Genomic DNA, 17,471 nt, shown 5'->3' with positions numbered 1-17,471 from the left:
TTTATAGGAAATTTTAAATTCTAAGAAGTATTCTGAAGACTGATTATGAAGTTATCTTGCTTACTTGGTGAATTTAGATCTATTTTTAACAAATCACAAACCTGTATAGTGATAGTACACATTCTGAGGGCTTTAAAAAGATCTTTCTTATGTGATTATTTAGGTGATTTTTCCCTTTACTTATTGAATGTTTGTATGTGCATCTGTATGTTGTATGTGCGTCTATATGTGAGCATGCACATGTGTTGGGAAATATAAGTAAGAATTTAATACATTTGTTTTACAGGAAGCTTTGAAGAGACAGAGCATCTCAAGTTTTCGATTTCTAACATAAATACATTTTATAGATAATATATTGTTTCAGGGAGTAGAACAGATATTCTTCTTTGGTGATTACTTATTGATTTTCTTTTGTCTATAACAATTTAAAGTACTTTATTGCTTACATTTAAATAAATGCTAAATCAATAGTAAGTTATACAACCATACAGTGGATATATGTATAGAGACATTATCCAGAATACGTGCCCTGGTCAGAATGGAGACTTGTAGAAATACTCACTTTAGATAACTCTTATAACAGCAGAAATGTGAAGAAATAAAATTATCTTACATTTCATCCTCAATGCTCAATTTTTACAAGTCATTTTTGTGATCTAACTTTTAAATAGGACAACCTAAGGCAATTGTATTTTTTTCAAATTTTACAATGGGTAACATTCATGGTCAAATTTTGAGACAGAGAATTAGTAATGTTAATTATGAGCCCTGACTCTGGTATTGACCTGTTTCTTTTTGAAAATTATTTGACCTTTCTAACTTTCAAAATTCAAAGTAGAAATATGTCTGTTTTTGACCACATCATGATATGTAATTTAAATCAAACAAGACAAAATGCCTTGAGAATATAATATATATAGGAACAAAAATGTCTACTACTTAAGTGTTTTTATTTTATTTATTTATTTATTTTTTGCGGTACGCGGGCCTCTCACTGTTGAGGCCTCTCCCGTTGCAGAGCACAGGCTCCGGACGCGCAGGCTCAGCAGCCATGGCTCACAGGCCCAGCCGCTCCGCGGCATGTGGGATCCCCCCGGACCGGGGCACAAACCCGTGTACCCTGCATCGTCAGGCGGACTCTCAACCACTGCGCCACCAGGGAAGCCCTACTTAAGTGTTTTTAGAGTAGCTTTCCTGATTTGGACAGAAACATTATAGTTCCTAAAGAACAGAAATATTAGACCATATTTGATGTCTTTTCTTCCTTTTTATGTTTATGTGCATTTCATCTCTTTGAAAATCCCAGTGACTCTGATCCTTATTTTTCTCAGTGACTTTTATGCACAATAAAGGGTGCTCTTTGTAAAGTGTGAAAAAAAATAAAAAATAAAATAAAATCTACAAATACCAAAATATTAAAAGTTGTTATCAATAAAGGGGTGGTATTTTAAGTCATTTCCTTTTTTATTATTTGCAACTTCTGTATCTTCTATAATGAACAAAAAAGTTTCATAAAGTAGTTATTGAAATAGTGACAGATTATTTCAGTAAAATGTATGCAGAGTTTGAGTACTGAAAGACATTCACAAAAGCATACAGAAATGTGATAACCTATATTCTGTCTCCTATGTCATACAATCATGCAAATATAAATGTGTAAAAAATTGTTAAACAATAGAATCCTGTAATGCTTTAGGAGTATGCATGAATTTTAAAATATTATTAGCCATACTTTTAGAAAAGCAAAAGATGATAGATTTACTTAAATTGGAGGCATAATACTGAGATATTAGCACATGCAACCATTTCAGCATAATACAATATTTTCTTCACATTCACTTGTTTGGTGTGAACAGGATTTACATAAATAGGTAGGGGTTATGCTGCTTCGCCTCAAAATAACCTAAAATTTAACACTTAGGGCATTAGTTTCCTTAACATAGGTGTTGAAACTTTTAAACTCTTATTTACAAATAAATGTACTGATACCTCTGGAGTATGTATATATGTACGTATGTATGAACGTATTTGGTAGGTGTTCCTTACTATAAATAATCAGAGAAAACGTCAAGTTTTTTTTCTTTTTGGCCCAATTCTTCATTTTAACTCCATCCTTTCTTTTAAGATATTTCCTTAACACTCTTCAAATAGAACCTTATTTTGAGCCAAGTGTCATTATAGAAAATGAGACTCTTTGTGAAAATCTGCCTCAAGCCCTTACCTGGCATCCCAGGATCAATAAGACTCTCTGGTCCCCAAAAGGCAGAATGATTCCTCTTTTCCATGGCTGATGACGCAGGTGGCTGTTTTGGGGCAGTGGCTTTCTGGGACTTTTCCCGCAAGGAGCCCCTGCCTGCATCTTTGCTTGGTCCGGTGGGTCCAGGCTGTGCCACAGCCATGTGGGTCACCATCTTGCGGTCAAGGCTCACTGAGGGTTAAAGAGCTACTATCAGTTGTTGGGTTTCTTTTCTGAACTTTAGCTAAAACCACTAAATCTGCAGTAGATTTAAAGTCATGGACATTTGGGAATGATAACTTATTCATCTAAGATACATCAGAGCCCCAGAAAAAACTATTTGTTCTTGTTTTCAAATGAGTAATCAGTTCTCTTCTAATAATTCGCTTTCTGAAAGTTCACATAAAGAAAGAGACAAAGACACAACTTAAACCTAAGGTTCTGAGATTCGTCATCCTTGCTCAAACCAGTACTTCATTAAACTTTCCACATCTCTTCTTCCTTTATTGTGGTAAGCGTTTATACACGTGGCATTATAAGACTGATTTACAGCTCGGACTAACCACAGCCTTATGTCATAAATTTTCTAAAAAATCTATCAAAAGAAAACGTTAGCTCATTTCAGTTTTTTTTTTTTTTGGTTTTGTTTTGGCTGTGCAGCATGTGGGACTTAGTTCCCTAACCAGGGTTTGAACCCACACCCCCTGCATGGGAAGCATGGCATCCTAACCACTGGACCACCAGGGGAGTCCCTCATTTCAGTTTTTAAAAAAGCATATGCTAAACAGCAGTTTTAGGATGGGGAAGAATCTTGTAGAAAATTGAAAACAATCTCTTAAAAACGTAAGTGATAGCAAAATTTGACATTTGTAACTCGCATTAAAGACATAGAAAATGCTCATTTAATTTAAGGCATAGCTCATTCACATGAAGTTATACCTGAAACAAGGCAGAAAAAGAGCACTACTGAGTTTGCATTTATTGTGACAATACAGACAAGCCTTCTACCCCAAAATGTGATGCAGTCAACTCACGATTTTGACAGAAACCTTCATCAGACCCATCAGGACACTGCTCCACTCCATCGCAAGCCAGCGTGATGTCAATGCAACATCCGTCATCACAAAAGAAGTGGTAGCGTGAGCAAACATTCGAGCATCCTGTTTGTAAACAAGTCTCAAGTCACAGGAGTGCAGGAAAAAAAGACTTCTACCTTGTCAAGATTAACCAGAGACTATACATATAATGAAATGCATTTGGATGAAGAGATGCAGATAATGAGGGAACACCTAACAGTCTGTGCTCGAGCAATAGATTCTGGGAAGGTTAGGGGGTTTCTTCTTGACCTTCCTGACTTAATTCTTAGGAATCACCATGGGCTCTCCGTCTTTTTTTTTTTCCAGTTTATTTATTTATTATTATTTTTAAACATCTTTATTGGAGTATAATTGCTTTACAATGGTGTGTTAGTTGCTGCTGTATAACAAAGTGAATCAGCTATACATATACATACATCCCCATATCTCTTCCCTCTTGCGTCTCCCTCCCTCCTACCCTCCCTATCCCACCCCTCTAGGTGGTCACAAAGCACCGAGCTTATTTCCCTGTGCTATGCGGCTGCTTCCCACTAGTCATCTGTTTTATATTTGGTAGTGTATATATGTCCATGCCACTCTCTCTTTGTCCCAGCTCACCCTTCCCCCTCCCCGGCTCTTCGTCTTAGGGCCCTTCTCTAAGCCAATGATACTTCAGAGGTGAGAACAGAGAAGCAGCAGCTCTGGTCTTCCCCATCCTGCCCTGGGTTTCCTCCCTCAGGTGACCCACTCTGCATTCATCCGTTCGTCCATCAGCTCCCCAGCAGGCCACTTCACAGCGGTTCACCCCCTGCACAGTACTTGGCTGGCTGTGTTTTAGCAGAGACACCACTTGCTTTTTTTTTTTGTATCAGCTGGCCATTTATTTTTCTCATGGTGATTTAGGCTGAGCTCAGCTGGGCTCCTTCCTTCATGTGTCTGTGGTCAGCTGTATAGACACCACTTTCTATGTGCTATTCTTGCATTCACATTTCCTAAGTAATAATTTTTACTGAGATCAACTTTCTACTATTGAACCCTGTTTGCTGGCCACCATAGATCCATGGTGCTGTAAAGAATAAACAGAATCTTTAGCTACTAGCTGGTGAGAATTTATTTTCTACAAATAATGAAATTCCCTTCATTTTGGAGCTCTTAAGAGTTTTTAACCCTCGGAGCTACATGTATTTTCTTGAAAGGCATTCCCTGCACCCCCCATCTCCAGATTAAGCCAACTTTACTTCATAGTTGTTAGCTACATAACAACTGCTGACACGAGTGATGCGGACTAAAGGCATCAGGCTAAAAGTAGGTCTTAAGGATTCTGTAATTCTCCAGGGACAGATGGACTAGACTATTATCTCAGTTCATGGGAGAGTGGTACATGATGACATTTCTGAGACAAATGGCTGAGCATAGTATACACGCCCAGGAGAGTCTTGGAAACGTTCTACTGGAAAGAAGTTCAATTAAAATGCTGGGAGAGGAGTCCATCTGGGCGGAAGGCAATTCGAAGATACCTTGATTATGGAGGAAGAAGAGGTAAAGAAAAGAAATGGTGGCAGAAAGAAGAGGACGCAGGAAACCAGCAGTTATGGCTGAGAACTTGGGCCTAGAAAGGAGAATGTGCTTCGGACACAGGGAAGGGGTTGGGAGGAAAAGTAAAGGGAAACTCTGTGGACACCAAGCAGGATGCAGCCTCTGCTTACATTTCTTAAACTCATGACATGAAAATCCTAACTATCTCGAGGCTTTCCTTACTCCTTGGTAGTTTTGGAGCTAGATCCATATTAGTAATTTACCCATCTATTTCTAGATTAGTGGTCTCCAAACCTTTTTGACTATACCTATCTCCAATCTATAAATCATATGCATGTGCCACCATATTAACATATTATACATCTTATAAAATAGATTGAAAATTTAAAGAAGATTAAAAATATAAGTTCTGGGGCTTCCCTGGTGGCGCAGTGGTTGAGAGTCCGCCTGCCGATGCAGGGGACGCGGGTTCGTGCCCCGGTCCGGGAAGATCCCACATGCCGCGGAGCGGCTGGGCCCGTGAGCCATGGCCGCTGAGCCTGCGCGTCCAGAGCCTGTGATCAGCAACAGGAGAGGCCACAGCAGTGAGAGGCCCGCGTACCGCAAAAAAATTATAAATTAAAAAAAAAAAAGTTCTGGGGCTTCCCTGGTGGCGCAGTAGTTAAGAATCTGCCTGTCAATGCAGGGGACACAGGTTCGAGCCCTGGTCCAGGGAGATTGCACATGCCGCGGAGCAACTAGGCCTGTGCGCCACAACTACTGAGCCTGTGCTCTAGAGCCCGTGAGCCACAACTATTGAGCCCACGTGCCACAACTACTGAAGGCTGTGCACCCAGAGCCCGTGCTCCACAACGAGAAGCCACTGCAATGAGAAGCCCGCGCACCACAACGAGGAGTAGCCCCTGCTTGCCGCAACTAGAGAAAGCCCGCGCGCAGCAACAGAGACCCAATGCAGCCATAATTTAATTAATTAATTAAAATATATAAGTTCTGGTATTTTCTCTTCCGTCTTAAAAATGTCTTGACTGTCTGTTGGGGATTCTCTATGGAGACCACATAGCTGGATCATCTTAGAGGTGTTTGTTGGCTTGCTCTGTGAATAGATTATTTTTTGCAGAGCTGGAAAACATGCAGCCTCTATATCCAAAACTGAACCAACTTATCACAGAAGCAGGGGTATGTGCTTGTCTGTTTACCCCAGAAAGTGTCACCCTTGGTTATCATGAAAGCTAGTCATTAACCATAAGATGCGTATATATAATAGAGGGAACAGAAACTCTCTCAATCCCCACCTCTTGTTTTCAGTGTGTTGATGTAGTATCTTATTAACTTTAATTCATAGTTTGCTATTCCAGTCTAACCAGTGAGTGATTCCAGACAGCAGTTAATACAATAGCATTCTTTTTATTTTCTGTATAAAGTTACGTACGTAAGCCCTATACCCAACTGGCCTGTCAGTAACCAAAGGTGAATCACATCACTCACTCCCTGCAGCTTCAAATACACTTTATCGTCATCTTGAGAAAGGCCGGAAATGTACAACTGGCACCTGGCCTTGGGAGCCCCAGAAAACTGGCCTGAGTAAGTAAACCAGAGCAACAGGCAGCTGGTGAGGTGTCAGCCCTTCGCCTCCATGAGCTCAAGCCGTTTCTCCCTCCCATGCACCTCAGTTGTACAAAAACAACCCTTTTCTAACTTCTGCAGGGGATGACAGCTTCCCAGGAGCACTTTACTCCCCGAACCAGCAGTTGACTTGGCTCCTTGCCCAGGGAGCCCTGTTCCCAGGAGCACAGCCCTCGGGGCCCAGGAGTTTTCCACTGCTGATGATTTCAGCTGTTTGCAGCGGCCCCGGCACATGGCCAGCTTTCCAAGGTGTGTTCTAGGTAACTGGCTCCTCGGTGCAGCTGCAATAAATCAACAAGCAGGGCCTGCTTGAATGCGGGCCGGGCTGCAGGCCTGGCTCACGCCCCGTGGCTGACTCATGGTGCTGCGGTGAGTGGACTGGAGTCTGGGGTCTGGCCTGTCCATTGGCGGTCACCCCTCCTTCCGCATGGTCAGCTTAAACCTTGGCTGGACAGGAGTCAGCCAACCTAATTGTGAATGTTCCTAACGCGCTGTATCCTTGTGGAAGGCAAATTATCAAGGTGGCGGAGTTCTTAGGATTCTAAAGTCTCCTTCCTCATGTCCAATACGCACACTGACCCATGTCTTTGATGGAAGATCAGTCAAAGTACAAGTAAATCCAGTCTTTTTATTCTTATTCTCCCAACTGCTGGCTCGATTACCATCTAAATACTGAGGAATCAAGGATGTAGGAGACAGGCTACAAGTTTGCTAGAGCCATGGCTAGTGAAGGGTCGCCACACATGGGCAGAGATCAGGTCTGTGGAGCGCAGTAGCCACGCCCACTGCCTTGCACACAGTTCCCGTTCGTTCATCGCAGATACTGGGAAGGCATCCGCTGACCGAGTGACAGGACCCTCACACATACACTATCTCAGCACTTCTCCAGAGTGAATGGGGGGAGAGCTTCCCTCTGCCATACCCCCGTATCTTTAGTGCTGCTGAGTTCCATATAAAATTTTTTTTTTAACTTGATGAGCTAATCTTAGAAATGTAGATGTTTGGGAAAGTAAGAAACAGGTAAATGAGAGAAATGAGTTTACATTGGGCAACAGAATGTGAGAAGCATTATATATATGTCGAGCTATGTTATTAACGTATCTGTGCCTCTGTGTAAAGCGTCCATGACAGTTTTTAAATAGTCCTTTTAAATTGACACATGCACTGCATATATTTTAATTTGTTTTCAATGTACTCCTTGGCTGCATACTTTGAACATACATATCAAATAGACCACCCTCCTTTAAACAAGATCCTCTCCTGGAAAAGCCAGATGTCTTCCACGAAACTGAGTCACGGAAAGATGGAGCATCTCTCGGGTCCCATGGCTCACACAGCCTACTCTCATCCCCTGGAGTGTGGAGCGCTCCCCCGCCCCCATTCAGCAGTGTCACTTAGCCCAAAATACAATGCAGCCTATTTTTGCAATATTTTTAGTAAAGATTTTCCCATTCCACAACAGCAAAAATGAAATGAAAGGGCCCCTGTAATGCACAGTCAGAATATAAAATGCCAATTTAATACCATCCTTCCATTGATAACCTGGTTTCTGTTGGCCACTGTGAATGTGAGGGAAGGGCTTTCTTCTCACCTCCTGTGGAGAAGGCCACGGGAAGCACGGTCACCGAGACGCTGTCAGAGCTCCTCTGCCCAGCAGTGTCCGTCACCGTCAGCTGAAAGGTGTATGTCCCTTCCTGTAGGTGGGACAGCTTCAGGGTTCCGGACTGAGGCACCTGACACCCAAACAGGGAACATGGTATTTAGTTAAGAACCTGAGGCACAGAGTCCAGCATCATCCTGAACTGGAAATCAATGTCATCCCTGAAGGAGTCCCACGGCCCACTTCCCCACTGCTGGTCCAAGGCTGCAGAATACTAATCACGCACAGTTCTGGCAGATTGATCAGAAGACCTGAGCTCCAGTGGGATGGCCGACACCCCCTTCTCCTGGGAACTTCCCCTCCCACGCCCATCCACATGGCTGCATTGGAAGGGTCAGTTAGGACCTCTCCTGTGGCCACAGGGGTGCCAGGCTGAGGGGAGCCTCTGGCTCAGAGTCAGGCAGGCTGTGCGAGGTGGCAGCTATGCGACAGGTGACACCGCTGTTCATCGTTTCTTGGGACTTAGACAGGAATGCCTGGAAACATGGGAGCAGATGATGACCACACTGGAGCATGCAGACGTGAAGCCCTGCAGCCTTGAGCAGGGTGGTGTGAGAGAGAAGCTCTGTCTTCTGTCCCAGCTGGTCTGCCAGAACATAGACCTAAGACTGCCGAAGGCCAGCAGCCTTGGGGTGTGCTGACCTGGGTGTATGAGAGGAGAGGGTAGATAGTAGGACTGAGTCAGAGTAGGGATTTAAGGTGGGTGCGACAGGGGGATGCTGAGTGTGGCCATAGGAGTGAGGCTGAGATGAAGTTAATGGAGATTTTAAGAGACCAGGGAAGCCTTGAGGCTGGAGGCTGTGGGGGCCATCCACACAAGACATCCTCACCCAGGCCCCGGTCATATCTCTGGGAAGGCGAGTGAGGTACCGGGCTCCTGGGTGTCAACACTCAGCATGCCCGTATCAAACTAAACCTCTGCGGGCCGTGCCTTCCCTGGGAAGCCTCTTTCCAACGCTGGGGCTGGAAGGACAGAGCATTCCTCGTCTAAGGGGCCAGTCCCTTCATCTGGGCTGTGGATGCCTCCCTCTAGCCTTCCTAGGTACCTCTTCTCTGATGCAGGAAACACCGTATCCAGATCCAGACCATGGTAATCACCTTCAACATCTTGGGTGCACTCAAATTTAGGTCTTTTCAAATTAAATATCCCCTCCCTGGCGCCTTTTTTTTTTTTTTTTTGAAAAATCTGCTTATAGGGGAAGGATAGCTCTGTCACATTTTGCGGCTTGGCTATCCATGGGTGTAATGACGATCAACTGTCTCGATGGGAAAGCTCTGAGAGCTGCTGGATTTGGACACCAAAAGAAAAGGGAGATGCTGACAACTGCTGACAGAGAATGGATCTTGCCCGAAGGGCCTCCGAAGAGGGCTTTGCATTCGGCACCAGTCCACATCTGCAGGCCTTGCCTCTATGAGCAGAAACTAAGTACAGTAACTTAATACCAAGGTCTTTGTTTGAGGCTTATTTTGATAACTGAGAAAGTCAATAAGGTCCTATTAATCTCCTGTGAAATTTCTTCTACAAAAGGCTCCCCTCCCCTTCTTCTGCAGTAATTTGTTTAAAGCTTTTGCTGTTTCACCTTAAGTCTCCCAGAGCCAGTGAGAAACAGAAGTAAACACTTTGATTTTTGGATTTCATCATTTCAAGATTTTTTTCCCTCTGTGTTTTTACTTCCTGGATGCAGAAAACTTTCAGGTTTTGAAGCCATAAGAGATAAGACATTAATCTGATTTGATTTTTTTAATCCCTTTCATAACACAGCTTGGCATGTCTTTTTTTTTTTAATTGAAGTATAGTTGATTTACAATTTCAGGTTAAGTTTCAGGTGTACAACACAGTGACTCAAACAATTTTTAAAGGTTATACTCCATTTATAGTTATTATAAAATGTTGGGTATATTCCTATGCTGTACCATATATCCTTGTAGCTTATTTATTTCAAACATACTAATTTGTACTTTTAATTCCCTGGCCCTTTTCAGTTTAGTTATTTGGCTAACAAATGCTATCTTTCCTCAAAATCAGATATTAGAATATATAGAACTGTAAGACGGACATTTTCCCTTCAAGCACCCAGGTCATCTTTTTGGACATCTCCTCACATTTATATGGCACTGGAAAGGATTTAAAGTATTTTACAAACATTTCCCAAGTGTCAGGATAAAAAATACACACACACACACACATAAATGTATATGCAACATATCCAATTTGTAACTTGGAGAGAGATATTACCTTTAATAAAACAAAGAGCTTCTAATCTCTGCTCAAGATCTCCTGTTCAGCAGTAAGGGAGCCTTTGATGGCTGGCCTCTGGCTAAATCAATGTATAACTCACTCTGCTATTCTGGCTCAACTGCACCTCCCTAAAATAGTAATTTAGTGGCGAGGAATACACGTTTGGGTTTATTTATATACCACACACACACATACATACATGATTATTATATATACTGAGTTACAAAATGAGTACTACCTGTCTATTCCCCTACCCCCATAATTGCTTCTAAAGTATATAAGGCATTGGGCATATGTCAGTTACAAAGTAGTGACAAGATAACGTGGTACAAAATATTTCAGTAAGAAACTCCATTGAACCAATGAACCCAAACGCATTCTAGCCTTCTGCCTCGTGTCGACTAATCCAACTTGCAAAACCGGATGAGAGCTCTATAGCGGTTTGAAGGCCTTTACGATCCTTGTTATAAACCAACACCATTTCCCTGCACACATACAGAGAGTGAAGGAGACACACAGGGCAGCTGTCCTGATCAGGAGAGGCCAGAACATAAACTGGCACCACAGCTGTCGAGATACTTCAGGTGAACATGCTTAGGTTCTGTTCTTCAGTTACATGGTCCTTTTTCTATTTACTTTTCATCATGAATATGACCCAAAGTTCCGTAAAATAGAAGCAAAATGAATTCAACTGTCTGTACTTTCCTAGTTATATATACTCAAATGAATGGAGTTAGATCATAGTCACAAAAAACTCTCACGTGCCCATCTTTCCCAATTGTGCAGGAAGGTGATTTTAAGAGCGTTTCCTCAGGAGTTGGGGATTTCTCTTATCCTCACCAGAGGAGGATCATTCTCAAAAGAACAGAACCAAAGAGGCAGTAACTAAGACAGAATTACATTGCTTATCTTGAGGTTTCAGGAATCAAAGGGAGAAATATTTTTGGACTGGGGCTTTTCTCCTACTTTTCAAATTCTCTCAAAATGTGTTATGTAAGTAGTGCTCCACTTATAAAACTAGCCATGATTAGAAGCCTCTAGAAGTACAGAGAGGAAAAAGGAACCTATTCTTCCTGTTACAACCCAACCATGTTTTACTTCTGTGTTATTCTCTTTTTTCTTATTATGCATCTTTTTAAAATAAATTTATTTATTTTTTTAATTATTTTTGGCTGAGTTGAGTCTTCATTGCTGCGTACGGGCTTTCTCTAGTTGCAGCGAGCGGGGGCTATCCTTTGTTGCGGTGCATGGGCTTCTCACTGTGGTGGCTTCTCTTGTTGCGGAGCACAGGCTCTAGGCACGCAGGCTTCAGTAGTTGTGGCTCACGGTCTTCAGTAGTTGTGGCGCACGGGCTTCGTTGCTCCGCGGCATGTGGGATCTTCCCGGACCAGGGCTTGAACCCATGTCCCCTGCACTGACAGGTGGATTCTTAACCACTGCGCCACCAGGGAAGTCCTATTCCTCTTTTTACCTCCAGCAGTCTTAGAACCTAAGTTCTAAGACTAGAAACTTAGTGAATATTTGATGAATGAATGAACAAAAGAGTGAACAGAATGGCAAAAGACATAGAAGATGAGAGAGAGCTAGAACAAGAGCAGAGAAAGAGAGTAACACTAAAGCTCCCATCCTTCCCACCAAGAGCAGGACATTCCCTGAGGGCGTGAGCCAATTTTCTTGCACCTGTGGCCATATGCAGCTTCTACAGACAGAAGATCAGCACTGCTGCCCTCTTGCTTCTCCTACTGCCCTTCCCTTCTTTCCAAACCAAGGAAGTTTGTGGAAGTATGTTATTGCACAGATCACCGGGCAAATGGGCAACTGTCCTCCAGGGAAAGCCAAACCTGATTCTCATTTTAAAAGGATACTGACTTTCATGGTCCTAGGTTACTGTAATCAGAGGATATACATTGAACTTGAAAGCCCTCACACATGTTCAAAATTTTTGCACTACAGAATGTGGATCTTTTCAATCCGAAAATTTTCACGTCCATGAGTCCTACTGTCAAAATATTAAGAGTACAGAGACATGTACCACAGGGCTCACACCTGCAAAGTCTTCTCTGATGTCCCTCAGCTAGATTATAATCTCTCCCTCCCCCTGAATTCCAGGGGCACTTTATCCACATTCTCTTCTGGCCTTGCCACCTTCTATTTGGTATTATCGTTATTTAGGGGCACATCTAATCTCCTCAATGGGAGGCAGCTCCCTGAGGGCAAAATACCCTACAAATTCTTCATAGGGCCTTACTCCCTTGCTCCTTGCCAGTAGAAGGCTCTCATAATTTTTGTTTGTTTGTTTATATACAAGTGAGTAAATTTATTCTTACTGTAGTTCAGTTAAACTACTGGTCAAAGAGACCCCACAAACAGTTTACACCCCAAGATGTTTAGAATTAGCTAGAATAGTTACCTCTCCACGAGTGCTCATTCTGTGCTGTGCGATGTGCTGAGCACTTTATTTGCATTTTCCCATTTTAACCCCCAGTGGAACACTCTCAGGTAGTATTATTTTCTTCACAATTGAGGAAGCTGAGGCTTAAAGAACGAAGTAATTTTCCCAAGTTCACCCCACGAGGGAATTGGCAAAACTGGGTTTGAACCCAGGCCATATGATTGCAAATTCCACGCTCGTAGCCACTGTAGAATTCTACCTCCGAGTTAGCAGAGCTCTAGGCCTTTCAGGTCCTTATTCCAAGAATCATTTCCTAGAAAGCACTGAGTCACAGCTTGTACACAAACCAGCTAGCTGTTGTGGTCTGAAAAAGCAAGATACTTCCTCATACATGCAAAGTCCTTTAAAACCTCTAAAAGTGCTTCTCCCGCCCACATCCCCACCCTACTTACCCACCGCCAAATAGAAGTGCCAGGACCTTTGAAGGGACAGTGACAGGAAGTCAGGTTTAAACCCAAGGGGACCTGAAAGCCCAGACTGACTGCAGACTCCTGTGATGCTGGAAGCCTACTGTGGTATAAATTTATTGTCTGGGAAGCTGAGTGTTTCTGAACAGGAAAAAGACTTCAAAGCTTCTGTTGCTATTGGAATAGAGCTTTCACAAATTCTCAATTTACCCAGATTTATTTTTCATGAGGTACGTACTTTTTTTCCCAGGGAGATTATTTTTCATCATTTCCTTACAAGTAGTTTTGTTAAGGAAAAAAATGCAGTTAAACATTCAAGGCCCTGAGCTATTGTGTGAAAGGAATTCATGCTTAAAGGGCAGTCTACATCAAGGCTCACGGTTAATTCTGAAACACAACTGGTATGAATTATCCATCTATTATGCTCTCATGCGTCTTCCTGCTTAATTGGAGCAGTAAGTCCTAGGATTTGCTGGGTTTTTTTTTTTTCCTGACGAATAACACCCTTCATTCTTTTTTCTTTACACTTTTTAAAAAAAATTATTTTTATTTATTTATTTGGCTGCGTTGGGTCTTCGTTGTGGTGCGCAGGCTTCTCATTGTGGTGGCTTCTCTTGTTGAGGAGCATGTATTCTAGGCGCGCGGGCTTCAGTAGTTTTGGCACGTGGGCTCAGTAGTTGTGGCTCGCGGGCTCTAGAGTGCAGGCTCAGTAGTTGTGGCGCACGGGCTTAGTTGCTCCGTGGCATGTGGTATCTTCCCGGACCAGGGCTCAAACCCACAACCCCTGCATTGGCAGGCAGATTCTTAACCACTGAGCCACGAAGGAAGCCCCATATGCACCAACTTATCCCCAGATATTATTCAGGAAATTTGCAGCCTTGATAATCTTCTGTGTCTCAAAAATGTTCTGTGGGCTGCCATAACTTTTTGTCCTTTATTCAAAGCTTCAGGTGAATAAAATAACTGACGGACAGTGACGTAGGTGAAAGTTTGCAGAGGTTCCGATCCGTTTTGGTGCCCTGGGGTGTGGTGTTGTTTTGCTTCTCCCTCTCTCCTTCTGCTCTCACCTCCAGCAAACAACTAGACCCTCTGGTTTTTCAGTGTCAAAAAAATACATTTTTTTAAAAAGTCCTTTTTTGACTCAGACCAGACTCTGAAGGGTTTCCTCTGTAGACACTGGAGGAGTGAGGTTTTGTTCCCTATTAAAGGTCTTCTGGGCACTGGTGAGCACATGGAAGTATTTGGAGTTTGGGGTTCCTTGGGAGAATCTTTAAGAGAACATTACCCAGGCACCAACATAGCCCGCCTGGGTGCAAGACAAGGCTACCAGGGACGTCATGGACACCATCAAAGGAAAGATGATCTCAGAATAAATTGAATGATAACGTACTTTTTTTACTGTTTACTATGTGCTGCTCACTGTTCCAGGGGTCTTATTTGCATTACCTCCTTTTATCCCAGTAATAACACCTTGAGAGGAGGGCTTTGGTTATTCCCATCTTGCACAGAGGAAGCGGTGAAGCGAGGATTCAAAAACCAAAGCAGGGCTTCCCTGGTGGCGCAGTGGTTCAGAATCTGCCTGCCAATGCAGGGGACACGGGTTCAAGCCCTGGTCCGGGAAGATCCCACGTGCCGCGGAGCAACTAAGCCCATGCGCCACAACTACTGAGCCTGCGCTCTAGAGCCCGCGAGCCACAACTACTGAAGCCTGCACGCCTAGAGCCTGTAGTCCACAACAAGAGAAGCCAGCACAATGAGAAGCCCATGCACCGCAATGAAGAGTAGCTTCCACTAGCCACAACCAGGGAAAAGTCTGTGCGCAGCAACGAAGACCCAATGCAGCCAGAAACAATAACTAAATTAAATAAAATAATAAAATAAATAAATTAAAAAAAAACAAAGTAGAAGCTGTGCTAGAAGTATTACCTATTTGATCTCTTTCATTCACTGTTACTGACTCACTGAGGGAGGAAGGAAATAGTTGAAATGTGATACGAAGCTTTCTCAGTTACTTACTTACCATTTTTCTTTCTTTTTAAAATTTACAAACAGTCTACACCCTCTCTCCTCCACCCCACCCCATGGCCTCGAATATCTAGGATAAATTTTATTGAAGGGATTTACATTTTGTTTTCATGAAGACTAGATATTGTCCAATAGCCAAGAAAAAATAATAGGTGATATGTGTCTAGGATCTCCCTTGATGAGATGCAAAGTAATTGTTAGACAACACTTAGCAGCTCTTCCCGACATCAGTATGAGGCCAGAGAGTGGAAAGATGTTGTCCTGCCCACCTTGCTAGGAAGGATGATAAAAATTTGAGGCTTTTAAAAAGGGCACTTTTTGAAAGGTTAGCAAAATAGTCAATCACTTTTAAAAAAGGAACCAATCAACTTAGCAAGTATTATTAGAAACCTAGTGAGTACAAAGTGTAGTTCTAGGCTTTAGGAGAGAAAGGGAAAAAATATCAAGAAAGGAAGAAAGAAAGAAGAGAGGGAGGAGGAAGGAAAGAAGGAAGAGAGGAACGAGAGGAGGGAAAGAGGCGGGGGGAGAAATCCTGACAGCATCCCAGACAACTGAAGTCCCTTTTCCACCCATCACTCAGTCCCCTGCTGAAAATAATTCTAAAGCAATCCTTCATAATCCTTATAAATTCTGCTGTGATATTATAGATTTTACATATATCTTTGACCTGTTAGGTGAAAAACAGGAGACAGATGCAGTTAGCCTTTAATCTTCAAAGATCACCGTAGGTTCTCTGGTACTTTGTGTATTGGTTAAACAACCAGGCTGCCTTGAAAATCCTGCTTACTAAATTTTTTTTTTAAGATTTATTTATTTGTGTTAAGAATGGTTTTACTAACTCACACATTAAACTGTCTAAGCCTAGCACTCTTTCCGGACGCACAAGCTCAGCGGCCATGGCTCACCGGCCCAGCCGCTCCGCGGCATGTGGGATCCTCCCGGACCGGGGCACAAACCCGTGTCCCCTGCATCGGCAGGCGGACTCCCAACCACTGCGCCACCAGGGAAGCCCATGCTTACTAAATTTTTATAAAGTCTTTCAATACGTTTTTTAATCATCTCCTTAACATATATGATTCTTTCATTTTGTGAGCATTTTCAGTATTGACCCAAATTATATCTAGGGAAACTGACTGAGGAGGAGTAAATGACAAAACATCTCCTACGTGAGACAGAAGGCAGTTTGAAATTCAACATTTATTTTGCGTTCTCTTTCCCTATGACGAAAAGCCAGTATTCTTCTTTCTATTTATGTTCCGTGCCAGAAAACCTTTTCTCTAAGGCTCAGTTTTAAAATACTATGTTAATGCGTTGAGGGTGGTCTAAAAAGGGGACTAATTGGAAGATGAAATATAGAGCATCCAGTCTCATGGAACTTGGGTTTTATCAAGAAGGACCCATGTTTCTGTTTGCTCAAGACAGCCTCAGTTTATCTCTGTGGTCCTGGTGTAATTATTAATACCACCTCCTTTCACTCCCAAACATGTTTCAGTGTGGATGATAATACACCTATCTGTTTTTAAAAATTAAGTGTGTACAGCAGGCACACCGATGTGCAACTGGTTTTAAGTTAATAATGAAGTTATTGGTGTAAACAATACCCATCCTTTAGTAAGCTTCCATTACACATGGTATTCTAAAACAGTTTAATTTTCCACATCTGGTGAATGGAAATCAATCTACAGATTTATGAATTTCAAATCTCCCTGAACGTCCTCATACTCTGTTATCATGTTCCTAAATGTCATATTTTACATTCTGACTTCAGATTTAAATGTATTATGTTATGAAACTCAGTGACATCTAATGGACTACCTGAAAAATGTGTCTTCTTACATTTAAGAATGTATTATAGATTAATAATACCCAGATAAACAGATGTAGAATATCCTGTTAGAGGGCAGAAAATACATGACTTTAAAATCAGAACCTCTTGGGAATTCCCTGGTGGTCCAGTAGTTAGGACTCGGCGCTTTCACTGCGGAGGCCCGGGTTCAATCTCTGGTTGGGGAGCTAAGATAGAGCAAGCTGCTGGGTGTGGCCAAAAAGAAAAAAAATCAGAACCTCTTGGTTCTGACCAATCATCTCTCTTATTCATTTTCTTCATAAATGAGGAAACCAAGTCAGAACATGAGCTTTCCCATATGTTTAGTCGATTTAAAGTGCTTGGTACTGGGACTTCCCTGGCGGTCCAGTGGTTAAGGCTCTGCGCTGCCA

At 42.5% G+C, this 17,471-nt stretch overlaps 1 protein-coding gene across 8 annotated transcripts in view; it reads right to left on the bottom strand.

Annotated features, from left to right (window-relative positions):
- LRP11 (LDL receptor related protein 11) overlaps window positions 1-17,471 on the bottom strand; it is a 66,167-nt gene that overhangs the window by 38,137 nt on the left and 10,559 nt on the right. For all 8 annotated transcript variants that reach the window (XM_032651772.1, XM_032651771.1, XM_032651775.1 and 5 more), the window contains exons 3-5: window positions 8,063-8,204; window positions 3,271-3,396; window positions 2,222-2,428 (exon numbers count right to left, since the gene is read on the bottom strand). In XM_032651772.1, the coding sequence (XP_032507663.1) occupies window positions 2,222-2,428; window positions 3,271-3,396; window positions 8,063-8,204 (475 nt within the window). The remainder of the gene's footprint in view (window positions 1-2,221; window positions 2,429-3,270; window positions 3,397-8,062; window positions 8,205-17,471) is intronic.

The sequence above is a fragment of the Phocoena sinus genome, chromosome 12 (assembly GCF_008692025.1).
Source record: "Phocoena sinus isolate mPhoSin1 chromosome 12, mPhoSin1.pri, whole genome shotgun sequence".
NCBI classification, from domain to species: Eukaryota; Metazoa; Chordata; class Mammalia; order Artiodactyla; family Phocoenidae; genus Phocoena; species Phocoena sinus.
Note: the sequence above shows the minus strand (reverse complement) of the source record. Positions and strands in the feature narration are given on the sequence as shown.